Here is a 14083-nt window from a genome sequence, read left to right as displayed (position 1 = left end):
AGGTATTTGAGCAGGACTTCACTCAAACGACCATTCTTCAACTGGAAAATGTTCACCCAATCCAGTTGGATTTTTCTCAGCCTGTTTCACCCCATTAAGCTCAGCCCCGAGCCCTCCACTACTATAATGGTAGTTCACCAGTTGCTTTTCGTAAGAAACAGGAACAAAGGTTGTACCCACAACTCTGTGGTTTCCCTGTACAAGTCCTCAGTCTTGTCAAAGTCTTAATTAAGGATAAGCGTTGGAGGCCAGTGTGAATTTTGCTGAACACTTCTTCCCCGACCATATATATGGCCGCGCTAGTGTTGGCCTCCATTAATACTGGTCGTCCATTTAGTCTTTGGTTATTTTAATAGGTTTTGATTTGACCATTGTTATGCAGCTTAATTGACCCTTGTTGGATGTAGGTGGAGCTTCCAGGGTGTGAATTCTCCTGGTCATCGGCCCACATGTCATTTTCCTAAATCTAGGTTTTGAGACTTTCTTTTGATGCTCTGACTCAGAATACCGGCAAGTTACAATGTCTTGCTGACTGGGATTCTACAGGGTTGTTGTCTGTCTGGCCCAAACTTGGCTTTGTTTTGGGGCGGTCCTGTTGGCCGATCTGGGTTTACTTGTTTCCGGATCCTTCCTGAGGGCGGCTATATAATTAGCTGCCCTCTAGTGGTGGTCCCCTAACTTAGTTGCACTGGTGTGGGTGTTCACTTTCACCGGGGACCCTTGTAACTTGTATGCCTCGCTTATCGCCTTTTCCAATGACAAGGCCAGTTGTAGTGCTTGTTTGCAGTCCAGTTGAGCCTCTGTCAGCAGGCGTTTTTGGATCGTCACCTTATTTATCCCACATACCACTGGTGTCTCAGCATCTTAAGTGTCAACCCAAATTCACAGGCTTCTGCCAGACGCATCAATCTTAAACTCGTGACAGATGCCCCTGCCTCCTGGATTGCTGAGTGAAACGGGTATCTTCTATAGACCAGAAGTGGTTTAGGATCATAAATATTCTTTCACTCGGTCCGCCAATTCTGGAAGGTCTGGGGCCTCTGGGAAGTTTAAGCTGCGCACAACGGCAAATGCTGACAGTCCGCAGGTGGTCAGAAAAATGACCCGTTGCTTTTCATCTGGCACTGTTACTGGCCCTAAAAAAGAAACCCATTCATTCAACATATTGTGCTCAGTCCTCCACAGCAGGGTTAAAAGATTCCAGTTTCCCAAACACAGGTATGATGTCGGACAATGCGTCACGACTATTAGCGAGCAAGTCCTTTCGGGTCATTCCTTTTTCCTCGCTGCCAGTGAAATAAGTCAGCAAAGGCTGGTACCAGTATTTTACATCAGTAAAGAGTGCGGGGGAGGGGCGGGGCTTCAGTCGAGAGGGGCGGGGCTTCAGTCGAGAGGGGCGGGGCTTCAGTCGAGAGGGGCGGGGCTTCAGTCGAGAGGGGCGGGGCTTCAGTCGAGGGGCGGGGCTTCAGTCGAGAGGGGCGGGGCTTCAGTCGAGAGTAGAGAAATGGGCGAGGCCTCGGTAAGAGCGCGGGGAGATGGGCGGGGCCTCGGTAAAGAGCGCGGGGAGATGGGCGGGGCCTCGGTAAAGAGCGCGGGGAGATGGGCGGGGTTCAGTAAAGAGAGGTGGGAAGGAGACGAGCGCGGACCTGCAAGGGACACACTGTGATGTGACAGGAAAACAGTAATTTCATTGACTGGTGTGTAACTGTTAATTTGAATATCCTATTCTAAATTGTTTTCAGATTAAATGTAATAAGGAAAAATATTTTCAAGATTAAAAAGCCATTTGAAAAAAAAATAAACACAAGGCCAGTTGATGTGGTGTTGCTGCATGATGTGGCTCCTGGTGGGCCCCCGTGGTGGCTCCTGGTGGGCCCCCGTGGTGGCTCCTGGTGGGCCCCCGTGGTGGCTCCTGGTGGGCCCCCGTGGTGGCTCCTGGTGGGCCCCCGTGGTGGCTCCTGGTGGGCCCCATCTGTAGCAAGTGTTGATTGCTTGAGGAACTATGACAGAGTTGATGAGCTGGAGTCGGAGTTTAGGATGGTACAACACAGGGAGCGAATGCTGTACCTGGATGCTGTGTTTCAGGAGGTAGTTACACCCCTTGGATTAACTAGCTTATTAATTAGGCCAGTGGTTAGGGACAGAGATGTGAACGAGACGTGTAGAGGGATCCTAGGGATAGCATTGCAGGAGCCTGAGCCGTGGTCCCTGTCCAATAGGTACGAGATTCTTTGTTCTTGTATGGATGAGAGAGGGGACTGTAGGAAGGATGAGCAAACTGACCATGGCATTGTTTGTTCAGGGAGCTGTTCAAGTGGGGGGGAAGTCAACACAAATGTATTTGTGGTTGGGGATGGTATAGTCGGGTGAAGGGACGTTGTAGCTCGGATCGAGTGTCTCGAAGGCTGTGTTCCTGCCGGTATCGGCCAGGATCTTTCACTTTATTCAAATACATGTGACAAATCAATAATCTGCTCTGGGCTGGAGAGGCACATGCAGTGGGAGGGGGAGGTCGTGGTCCATATAGGCACCAACAATAGGTAGTGCGAGGAAGGAGGTTCTGTGCAGGCAGTTTGAGGGATTAGGCACTATATTAAAGAACAGAACCTCCAAGGTCATAACCTTTGGATTATTACCTGCGCCACATGCAAATTGACAAAGAGTATGTAAAGTTAGAGAGATTAATATATGGCTCAAAAACTCCTGTGATTAGGAGTGATCAGTTTGACTGTCAACTGAAAGCTCCAGGTCAGGACAAATATGAACATTACACCAACGGCTCATACAAGATCCCTGATTAGGAGGGGGAAATGTTCCAAGAAAGTGAGGTTTAAAAAATCGGGTATATGAGGGAGCAGTGGCATAACATTGTGAGGGTGAACATCACTGTCATATTGTGACAGGTCGGGGCAGGAAATATAAACACAAATATGCAACACAAAGTAAATCCAGAGCTGTAAACAACTATTAAAAAAATCAAAGCTAAATATACTTTATCTTTTTGATTTATTGTCTCGTATTAGTATACAGTGAACAGTATTATTTCTTGCATGCTATACAGACAAAGCATACTGTACATAGAGGGTGCAGAATGTAGTGTTAAGTCATGGTTAGGGTGTAGAGAAAGATCAACTTAATATGAGGTAAGTCCATTCAAAAGTCTGATGGCAGCAGGAAAGAAGCTGTTCCTGAGTCGGTTGATACACATCTTGAGGCTTTTGTATCTTTATCCCAACGGGAGAAGGTGGAAGAGAGTATGTCCAGGGTGCGTGGGGTCCTTGATTATGCTAGCTACTTTCTTGAGGCAGCAGAAAGTGTAGACAGTTAATGGATGGAAGGCTGATTTGTGTGATGGACTGGGCTTCGTTCACAACCCTTTGTAGTGTTCTGCGGTTTTGGACAGAGCAGGAGCCAAGCTTTCTATGGTGCATCAGCAAAGGTGGTGAGAGTCGTAGCGGACATGCCAAATTTCCTTAGGCTCCTGAGAAAGTGGAGGCGTTGGTGGGCTTTCTTAACTACAGCGTCAGCATGGAGGGACCAGGACAGGTTGTTGGTGATTTGGACACCTAGAACCTTGAAGTTCTCAACCATTTCCACTTGATCCCCATTGATTAGACAGGGGCATGTCCTCCACTACGCTTCCTGAAGCCGATGACTATCTCCTTCATTTTGTTGACATTGAGAGAGAGATTATTGTCATTACACCAGTTCACCAGATTCTCTATCTCTTTCCTGTACTCTGTCTCGTCATTGTTTGAGGTCTGACCCACTATGGTGGTGTCATCAGCAGACTTAAAAATCAAGTTGGAGGGGAATTTGACCATACAGTCAGAAGTATATAAAAAGAATGCAGTAATGGGCTGAGGACACAGCCTTGTGGAGCACCAGTGTTAAGGATGATTGTGGAGGAGGTGCCGTTACCTATCATTGGCAGTTGTGGTCTGTGGGTTAGGAAGTTTAGGATCCAGTTGCAGAGGGAGGAGCTGAGCCCTAGGCTACGGAGTTTGGAGATGAGTTATGTTAGGTTAATGGTGTTGAAAGCTGCGCTGTAGTCAAGAAATAGGAGTCTGACACAAGTCTTTGTTTTTCATATTTCAGGGTTCAGTGTATTGCCAGGGAGATGGCGTCTGCTGTAGATCTGTTGCGACAGTAGGCGAACTGTAGTGGATCCAGGCAATATGGGAGGATGGAATTGATTTGTGTCATGACTAACTTTTCAAAGCACTTCATAATGATGGATGTCAGAGCCACTGGGCCGTAGTCATTAAGGCACGCTGCCTGGCTTTTCTTTGGTACCGGGATCATGGTCGTCTACTTAAAGCAGGTAGGGACCTCAGATTGGTGTAAAGAGAGGTTAAAGATGCCTGTGAATACTCCCGTAAGCTCGTCCGCACAGGATCTATGTGCTCATCTGGGTATCTCATCCGGGCCAGTCGCTTTCCGTGGGTTGACTTTTGAGGAAGCCACTCTGACATCTGTGATGGTGACCTCGGATACAGATTTGTCCAGGGCTTCCAGGGTGGTGGGTGTGCTCTCACTGACCTCTTGCTCAAAACAGTAGAATGCATTCAGCTCATCGGGGAGGCATGCATTGCTGCCGGCGATTTTACATGCCTTCATCTTGTGGCCTGTTATTTGCAGACCTTGCCATAATCGGTGGGAGTGCAGTTGGATAGCTTGGGACTCTAGCTTGATCTGGTACTATCTTTTGGCATCTTTGATGGATCTGCGTAGATCATATCTGCATTTCTTGTATTGGCCAGGATCGCCTGAATTGAATGCCTCAGATCTGGACTTCAGCAAACAGTGGATATCCCTGTTCATCCATGGTTTCTGGTTGGGAAACACATGGATTTGCTGCTTTGGCACACCGTCTTCTACATGCTTACTAATACTGGTTACGTGTGTTAAGATACAGTGAAAAGTATTGTTTCTTGTGAGCTATACGGACAAAACATACAGTACATAAGGGAGAAAGAAAAGAGAGGGTGCAGAATTTGATCTTACAGTCATCAGCTTAATATATGGTAGGTCCATTCAAAAGCAGCAGGAAAGAAGCTGTTCTTGAGTCAGTCGGTACGTGATCTCAGACTTTTGTATCTTTTTCCCAACGGAAGAAGGTATATCTGGACTGCACGGGGTTCCTGATTATGCTGGCTGCTTTTCCGAGACAGTGTCAATGGATGGGAGGCTGGTTTGCGTCATGGAAAAGGCTACCTTCACAATCCTTTTTAGTTTCTTGCAATCTTGGTCAGAGTAGGGGCCATACCAAGTTGTATATGCAGAAAGGATGCTTTCTATGGTGCATCTGTAAAAACTGGTGACTGTCGTAGCAGACATGCTGAATTTACTTAACCTCCTGAGAAAATAGAGATATTGGTATGCTTTCTTAACTATGACGTTGGTATGGATTAACCAGGACAGGTTGTTGGTGATCTGGACATCTAGAACCTTGAAGCTCTTGACTATTTTGACTTCGTCCCCATTGATGTAGACAGGGACATGTCCTCCACTACGCTTCCTGAAGTCGATGACTATCTCCTTCGTTTTTTTGACATTCAGGGAGAGATTATTGTCGTTGCACATTTCACCAGATTCTCGATCTCTTTCCTGAAGATAATTGTTGTGATGTTGTGCCTTTAAGAAGTATGTTTCTCAACAGGATGTTTTGTCAACGCCATTTTGTCTGTAGCCAGTGTCTTTTATTGTTACGGAAGCAATATAATATGTTGATTTTAATCTGAACTGATGTTGTGCTCTGTGATTTTAATGGTGCATTGGGATTGCTGGGTAGAGCTTGACTTGGGGTCATGTGGCTAGGGCCAACTATTTTTCACAGCATTTCAGATTTAGTTTCATTTTCTGAAGTGGCTTGAAGCTGAGAGAGACAGCAGTGTTATGCTGCTCTCTGGAGAACAAAAAACAGGAACAGGCCCTTCGGCCCACCAAGTCTGTGCCGATCACATTGTCCTACCTAGACCAGTATTCCTCTATACCCTGCCTGTTCATGTGTCAAACTTCCCCTGCGCATCTCTACTCAACCTTTCCCCCCTTACCTTGAACTTGTGCCCCCTTGTGATTGTCATTTCTGCCCTTGGGGAAAAGCTTCCAACTGTTCACCCTATCGATACTCCTCATAATTTTATAAGATTCTATCAGGTTGCCCCTCAGCCTCCGTCTTTCCAGGGAGAACAATACCAGTTTATTCAATCTCTCCTCATAGCTAATACCCTCCATACCAGGCAACATCCTGGTAAACCTTTTCTGTACTCTCTCTCCAAAGCCTCCACGTTCTTCTGATAGTGTGGTGACCAGAATTGAACACAGTATTCCAAATGTGGCCTAACCACATTGTATAACTAACATAATTTGCTAACTTTTATACTTGAGTATAAAAGTTTCTGGAGTTTTTGTTCTGTGTGGCTGTTTTTGGAAGCTGCCAGAGATGAAGTTCACCTCTCTGGAGTTTGGCTGTTTTGAGGATATCCTTCTCTGGAAACCGCTGGCTGGAATTTCTGTCCATTGGTGTTGCAAAACTGAAATCCAGCACCACGTGAGCATACTCGATTCTGTGCCAAGCCTGAAGAAGGGTGTATGTCTGTGGGATGGTGTTTAACTTGGAATAGCAGAGATAGCTAGCTGTTAGGAGCTATACTGTATCATATTTAAGTCTTGTAATTGGTAAAAGTTATGCTAATTCTTTTTGCTATGTTTTAACTGTTCTGAAATAAACTCTTTGATAAAAGCTTCTGAGTGGGTCACTTGAATCGTACCTGGAGTGAGACACCTTTTGCGCCCTTTTCACTTCCTGGTTACCCTTTTGCCCTTAATATATTTATAAATCACCATTGGATTTTCCTTTATTTTGTCTGCCAGGGTTTTTTCCTGCCCCTTCTTTGCTCTCCTAATTTCCTTTTTGGGTACCCCTTGCAATTTCTGTACTCCTCTAAGGCATCCACTGTTTCAGGCCCCCGTATCTGCCATAAACCTTTTTTTAAATTCAATCCTGTATGTCCCTTGACATCCAGGGCTCTCTGAATATTTTGGTCTCACCCTTTACTTTTACAGGAACGTAAAATGCTAACCATTGCAGCACAATGGTTAGCATTGCTGCCTCACAGTGCCAGAGACCCAGCTACAATCAGTGAGACTCGATGGGTCAAATGGCCTCTTTCTACACTGGAGGGATTCTGTGAAGATGTTTAGATTGGGGGGATTTGCAGGGTAAATATCTGGGGTTGTAGGGATAGGGCCTGGGTAAGATGGTCTGTCAAGAGTCAGTGCAGACTAGATGGGCTGAATGATCTCCTGCTGCACTGCAGGGATTCTGATTCTACGTTGGCATTGCACTTTGTCTTTTTCCCTTTTTGAATGACTCGCACGGCTCTGATTTGGATTTTCCTGTTAAAATCAGCTTCCCCAATTCAGAAACCTCATTTCTGATCCATAGAACCATAGAGGAGTCGCAGCCCATGTCCATGTTAGCCTGAGGGCACCAGGTGCCCTTTCTAATCCCACTTTCCTGCACCCGGCCCATAGCCCTGTAGCTTCCAGCACTTCATAGAATCATAGAAACCCTACAGTGCAGGAAGAGGCCATTCGGCCCATTTGAGTCTGCACCGACCACAATCCCACCCAGGCCCACTTGTACCCACTTGTGGTGCAGATCAAAGGATTAAGCAATGGAGTAAACCTTACAGAAGAGCAGCTCCCAAAATGGTTCTCTGCCCTGCTCAACCTTCTACACGGCACCACCATGGCTAAATTCCAGTGTTTGATCACCATTGGAAATCAATGATATTGCTTCACTCTGAACACCAAGAAACATCCATCCACATGATTCCGCACCAGCTCTGTTTAGGATGCCCTATATCTTTTTCATGGATCTTATTTGTGTTGCGCACTCTCCCATTCTCTTATTTCCCAGAATCTGAAGCCACGCTCCACCGTGACTTGGAAGTCTATCACCTTTTCTTCACTGTTGCTAATTCAAAATCTTGGTACACTCTCCCTTCGTTCCAAATAAACCTGTTGGACTTTAACCTGGTGTTGTGAGACTTCTTACTGTGCCTACCCCAGTCCAACGCCGGCATCTCCACATTATTCCTTCCTTCCTGGGCCGGCACGGTAGCACAGTGGTTAGCACTGCTGCTTCACAGCTCCAGGGACCTGGGTTCGATTCCCTGCTTGGGTCACTGTCTGTGTGGAGTTTGCACATTCTCCTCGTGTCTGCGTGGGTTTCCTCCGGGTGCTCCGGTTTCCTCCCACAGTCCAAAGATGTGCGGGTTAGGTTGATTGGCCATGCTAAAATTGCCCCTTAGTGTCCTGGGATGCATAGATTGGAAGGAGTAGTGGGTAAAATATGTGGGGATATGGGGGTAGGGCCTGGGTGGGATTGTGGTCGGTGCAGACTCGATGGGCCAAATGGCCTTTCTGTACTGTAGGGTTTCTATGATTTCTATGATTCCCTAACAGCATTGTGGATATACCTGCCCCACATGAACTGCAACAATTCAAAAAGACAGTTCACCACCACCACCTCAAGGGTAATTAGGGATTGGTAACAAATGCTGGCCTTGCCAACGACACCCACATCCTATGAAGGCCTCTTTTTCCTAGAGTTTAAAAGTCTTTAAAATCTAAAATTGAATGTTTCCTGACTTTTCCCTTTTTTTTACTCTCTTGTATCGTTTACCGGTCTGTGTAAAAATAATTAGCGCTCTTCCCTTTTCCCTGGCACAGCTAAAGGAATTTTCTTTTTCTCAATTCATGTTCTGGAGGGTTTGTAAGAACTGTGCTGTGGTATTCTTTAGGCATGTTCTTCCCACTCTGATCCTGGCACATGGTTGATTATTTGTGCCCATTTCTAAGTTGGTTGCTTGTATAGATGTTCTTTTCAGATTTACTGGTGCTAAATCCAAGGCCAAGGGATTTGTGATTGGTTCATCCAAATTGAGAATAGACACCAAAATTGAGAACTAAATGTGAACCAACTGAATGTCAGAATGTCAATTTTTATTAAATTTAACTTTTGATACACTTCTATACTTTAGGCACCATGGTGGCAGTGGTTAGCACTGCTGCCTCACAGCGCCAGGGACCCAGGTTCAATTCTGGCCTCGGGCCACTGTGTGGAATTTGCACATTCTCCCTGCATCTGTGTGGGTTTCCTCCGGGTGCTCCAGTTTCCTCCCACAATCCAAAAGGTACAGGTTAGGTGGATTGGCCATGCTAAATTTCTCCTTAGTGTCAGTGGGGCTAGCAGAGTAAATACGTTGGGTTAAGGGACTGGGTGGGATTGTTGTTGGTGCATTCTCGATGAACCAAACTCATTTGTCCCAAACTTACATTTCACAAGTGGAGCTGAATGTTTGCTCCTGACTCAGGTCGGGAACACTACATGCACAGGAAGCATAGAAGTAAATTACAGCCACTACTTTAGGTTATTTAGATTTTACTGGCTGGAGCCCAGTTCCATTGGAATGTTTTCTTTTTGTTGTACTCAGATGTGAATGATACTGGCAAGACGCAAGTTCTTGCCGGCTGAACATGCAAGGAACTTGTTGGGCCACTCGGGAGGGCATTGGGTCAACTGCATAGTAAGGATTAGTCATGTAGGCAGACTGGGTAAGGTTGGCACGTTCCTTTCGTAACTGGATCTGTTGTATTTTTTAACAATCTGGTGATTTTTGCTTAGTTTTATTGTGAAATATGATTGAACCGTTATTGTAGGACAGGTTTGGCAGACATCGTTTGAGCTTTGACAACAAGTGCAAACTTGTCACGATATGTTAGATCACATTAAAGTATATTTAAGCCAATATACTTTAATGTGATGTAACATATTGCCTTTATACCTAATTCATCATTTCAAAATGCTCCCATCATTACCACTAGTGATGACAGTAATCACCAATGTTTTGCATTACAGCTTTCAATGTTTTTTCTATTTAACTTCGTTTTAGAAAGATGAATTCTAGAACACATTGTTTTCTTTTGCTTGCTTTCATTACGTTCATGATGTACATTCATACTTTATGTTACTATACATGTAGATGTACAATCTTTCAAGTATTTTACAAAACTAATTTCCATTTTTATAAGCTATTGTACAGATGTGGATTTTTAAAATCGTTCAGATACAAATTGTATGAAAATGTCGTGTGCTACCATTACACTTCAGTGAAATATTAGTGACAACATTGGGACATTCTGGAGGCAAACAGAAAATGAATGCCTTCAATTCATTATGCTGGATAACTGCAGCACTTCTGAAACTGCTGTGTATTTTCTCCTTTCCTAGATGCACAGACTCATGAGAGAGAAGAGTTGTTTGTTCAGAAGTTACGACAATGCTGCGTCCTCTTCGATTTTGTATCTGACCCTCTCAGTGACCTCAAATACAAAGAAGTGAAACGGGCAGGTTTGAACGAGATGGTGGAGTATATCACACACAATCGAGATGTCATTACAGAGGCTATTTACCCTGAGGCTGTTATTATGGTATGCTGTGTAGATGTCTGTTTTGTACACATTGTAGAGAGAACAAACTAGTTTTTTGGGCTGTTCTGCTTAATATCTCAGTTGTCAGCCAGACTTAGTGGTAGCACTCTTGCAAGTTGGTCAAAATTCAAGTTCCTCTGCACCAACATGAGTGCATAATTTAATTGACGGGCTCTGCATTGGTAGAGGACATGTACGTTTGATGGGACATTAAATCAAGTCACAAGTGGATGTTTAAGACATATTTACATAAGACCATAAGCAGGAGGAGGCATTTAGCTTCTCAAGCCTGCTCTGCCATTCAATAAGAGATCTTTTCATGGACTCTGCTCCACTTACCCGCCCGCTCACCATAACCTTTAATTCCTTTACTGTTCAAAAATCTACCTATCTTTGCCTTAAAAACATTCAACGAGGTAGTCTCGACTGCTTCACTGGGCAGGGAATTCCACAGATTCACAACACTTTGGATTAAGAAGTTCTTCCTCAACTCCTAAATCATCTCCCCCTTATTTTGAGACCATGCCCCCTAGTCCTGGCTTCACCCGCCAGTGGAAATACAACCTCTCTGCTTCTATCTAATTATTTATTTCCTTCATAATCTTATGTTTCTATCAGATCTCCCCTCATTCTTCTAAATTCCAATGTATAGTCCCAGTCTACTCGGTCTCACCTCATAAGCCAACCTTCTGAACTCCAGAATCAACCTGGTGAATCTCCTCTGCACCCCCTCCATTGCCAGTATATCCTTTCTCAAGTAAGGAGACCAAAACTGTACACAGTACTCCAGGTGTGGCCTCACCAGCACCTGAACCGCTGCACCATAACCTCCCTGTTTTTAAATTCCATCCCTCTCGCAATGAAGGACAAAATTCCATTTGCCGCCTTTATTACCTGCAAACCTATTTTTTTATGATTATGCACAAGGACACCCAGGTCCCTCTGCACAGCAGCATGCTGCAATTTTTTACCATTTAAATAACACTCTATTTTGCTGTTATTCCTACCTAAATGGATGACCTCACATTTACCAACATTGTACTCCATCTGCCAGACCCTCGCCCACTCACTTACATTATCTATATCCCTTTGAAATCTTTCAGTGTCCTCTGCACACTTTGCTCTGCCACTCATCTTAGTGTCATCTGCAAACTTTGACACACTACACTTGCTCCCGAAGTCCCAATCATCTATGTATAAACACCCATTTATCTCCACTCTTTGCTTTCTGTTAGTTAACCGATTCTCTATCCATGCTAATACATTATCCATAACACCGTACACCTTTATCTTATGCAGCAGTCTTTGGTGCAGCACCTTGTCGAATGCCTTCTGGAAATCCAGATACACCACATCCACCGGTTCCCCATTGTCCACCGCGCTCGTAATGTCCGCAAAGAATTCCAATAAATTAGTTAAACATGACCTTCCCTTCTTGAACCCATGCTGCGTCTTCCCAATGGGACAATTTCTATCCAGATGTCTCGCTATTTCTTCCATGATAGATTCAAGCATTTTCCCTACTGCAGAAGTTAAACTAACCGGTCGATTGTTACCCGCCTTTAGGCTACCTCCTTTTTTAAACAGTGGCGTCACATTTGCTATTTTCCAATCTGCTGGAACCACCCGAAGGTCCAGCGAATTTTGATAAATTACCACTAGTGCATTTGCTATTTCCCCCGCCATCTCTTTTACTACCCTTTTACTATCTCTTTTAAGTTTAAAAATTGGCAAGTCATGTTGACGCTTTATAGAACCTTAGTGAGGCTGCACTTGGAATATAATGTTCAATTCTGGTCGCCACACTACCAGAAGGATGTGGAGGCTTTGGAGAGGGTACAGAAAAGATTTACCAGGATGTTGCCTGGTATGGAGGACATTAGCTATGAGGAGAGGTTGGAGAAACTTGGTTTGTTCTCACTGGAGTGACGGAGGTTGAGGGGAGACCTGATAGAAGTCTACAAGATTATGAGAGGCATGGACAGAGTGGATAGTCAGAAGCTTTTTCCCAGGGTGGAAGAGTCAATTACTAGGGGAATAGGTTTAAGGTGCGAGGGGCAAGTTTTAAAAGAGATGTACGAGGCAGATTTTTTACAGAGTAGTGGGTGCCTGGAACTCGTTGCCGGAGGAGGTAGTGGAAACGGATACGGTAGTGACTTTTGAGGGGTGTCTTGACAAGTACATGAATGAGATGGGAATAGAGGGATATGGTCCCCGGAAGCATAGGGGTTTTAGTCCAGTTGGGCAGCATGATTGGTGCAGGCTTGGAGGGCCGAAGGGCCTGTTCCTGTGCTGTAATTTTCTTTGTTCTTTTACCCTGGGATGCATTCCATCAGGACCAGGAGACTTGTCTACCTTTAGCCCATTAGCTTGCCCAACACTATCTCTCTCGTGATGATGATTGTCCTAGGTCCTCACCTGCCGCAGCTGTCTTGTCATCAATTTTTGGCATGTTATTTGTGTCTTCCACTGTGAAGACTGACACAAAATATCTGTTCAATGTCTCAGCCATTTTCTCATTTCCAGTTATTACATCCCCCTTCTCATCCTCTCAAGGACCAATGTTTACTTTAGCCACTTTTTTTTTTCATAATTTGTGGAAACTTTTGCTGTCATAATCTATCTTGCATTTCTTTACAGTTTTTTTTCGTGGCTTTCTGTTGACCTTTGAAGATTTCCCAATCCTCCAGTTTCCCACTAATCTTTGCCATTTTGTATGCCTTTTCTTTCAGTTTGATACCCTCTATTTCCTTAGATATCCATGGCTGATTATCCCTTTTCCTACAGTCCTTCCTCATCACTGGTATATAAGTTTGCTGAGCACTGTGAAAAATCGCTTTGAAAGTCCTCCATCGTTCCTCAATTGTCCCACCATAAAGCTTTTGCTCCCAGTCTACCTTAGCCAACTCCTCCCTCATCCCATTGTAGTCTCCTTTGATTAAGCACAAGACACTGGTATTGGATTTTACCTTCTCACGCTGCATCAGTATTTTAAATTCAACCATACTGTGATCGCTTCTTCCGAGTGGATCCCTAACTGCAAGATCATTAATTATTTCCTTCTCATTACACAGGACCAGATCTAGGATAGCTTGCTCCCTCGTAGGTTCCATTACATACTTTTCAAGGAAGCTATTGCTATGAACTTCTCCTCAAGGCTGCCTTTACTGACCTGGTTTGATAAATCGACATGCAGACTAAATTGCTGTACCAGTTTTACATGCACAGTGTTACGGGTAATGTATTAGCATAGATAGAGGATTGGTTAACTAACAGAAAGCAAAGAGTGGGGGTAAATGGGTGTTTTTCTGGTTGGTGATCAGTGACTAGTGGTGTGCCTCAGGGATCAGTGTTGGGACCACAATTGTTAACGATTTACATGGATGATTTGGAGTTGGGGACCAAGTGTAGTGTGTCAAAATTTGCAGATGACACTAAGATGGGTGGCAGAGCAAAGTGTGCAGAGGACGCTGAAAGTCTGCAAAGGGATATAGATAGTCTAAGTGAGTGGGCGAGGGTCTGGTAGATGGAGTACAATGTTGGTAAATGTGAGGTCATCCATTTTGGTAGGGATAACAGC

At 44.6% G+C, this 14083-nt stretch overlaps 1 protein-coding gene across 2 annotated transcripts in view; it reads left to right on the top strand.

Moving 5' to 3' along the window:
• ppp2r5d (protein phosphatase 2, regulatory subunit B', delta) overlaps positions 1 to 14083 on the top strand; it is a 209781-nt gene that overhangs the window by 113057 nt on the left and 82641 nt on the right. For both annotated transcript variants that reach the window (XM_078212139.1, XM_078212140.1), the window contains one exon: positions 10304 to 10503. In XM_078212139.1, coding sequence (XP_078068265.1) covers positions 10304 to 10503 — 200 coding nt within the window. The remainder of the gene's footprint in view (positions 1 to 10303; positions 10504 to 14083) is intronic.

Source organism: Mustelus asterias, chromosome 5 (assembly GCF_964213995.1).
Source record: "Mustelus asterias chromosome 5, sMusAst1.hap1.1, whole genome shotgun sequence".
Lineage (NCBI taxonomy): Eukaryota > Metazoa > Chordata > Chondrichthyes > Carcharhiniformes > Triakidae > Mustelus > Mustelus asterias.
This window is presented reverse-complemented; position numbering and strand designations above follow the sequence as displayed.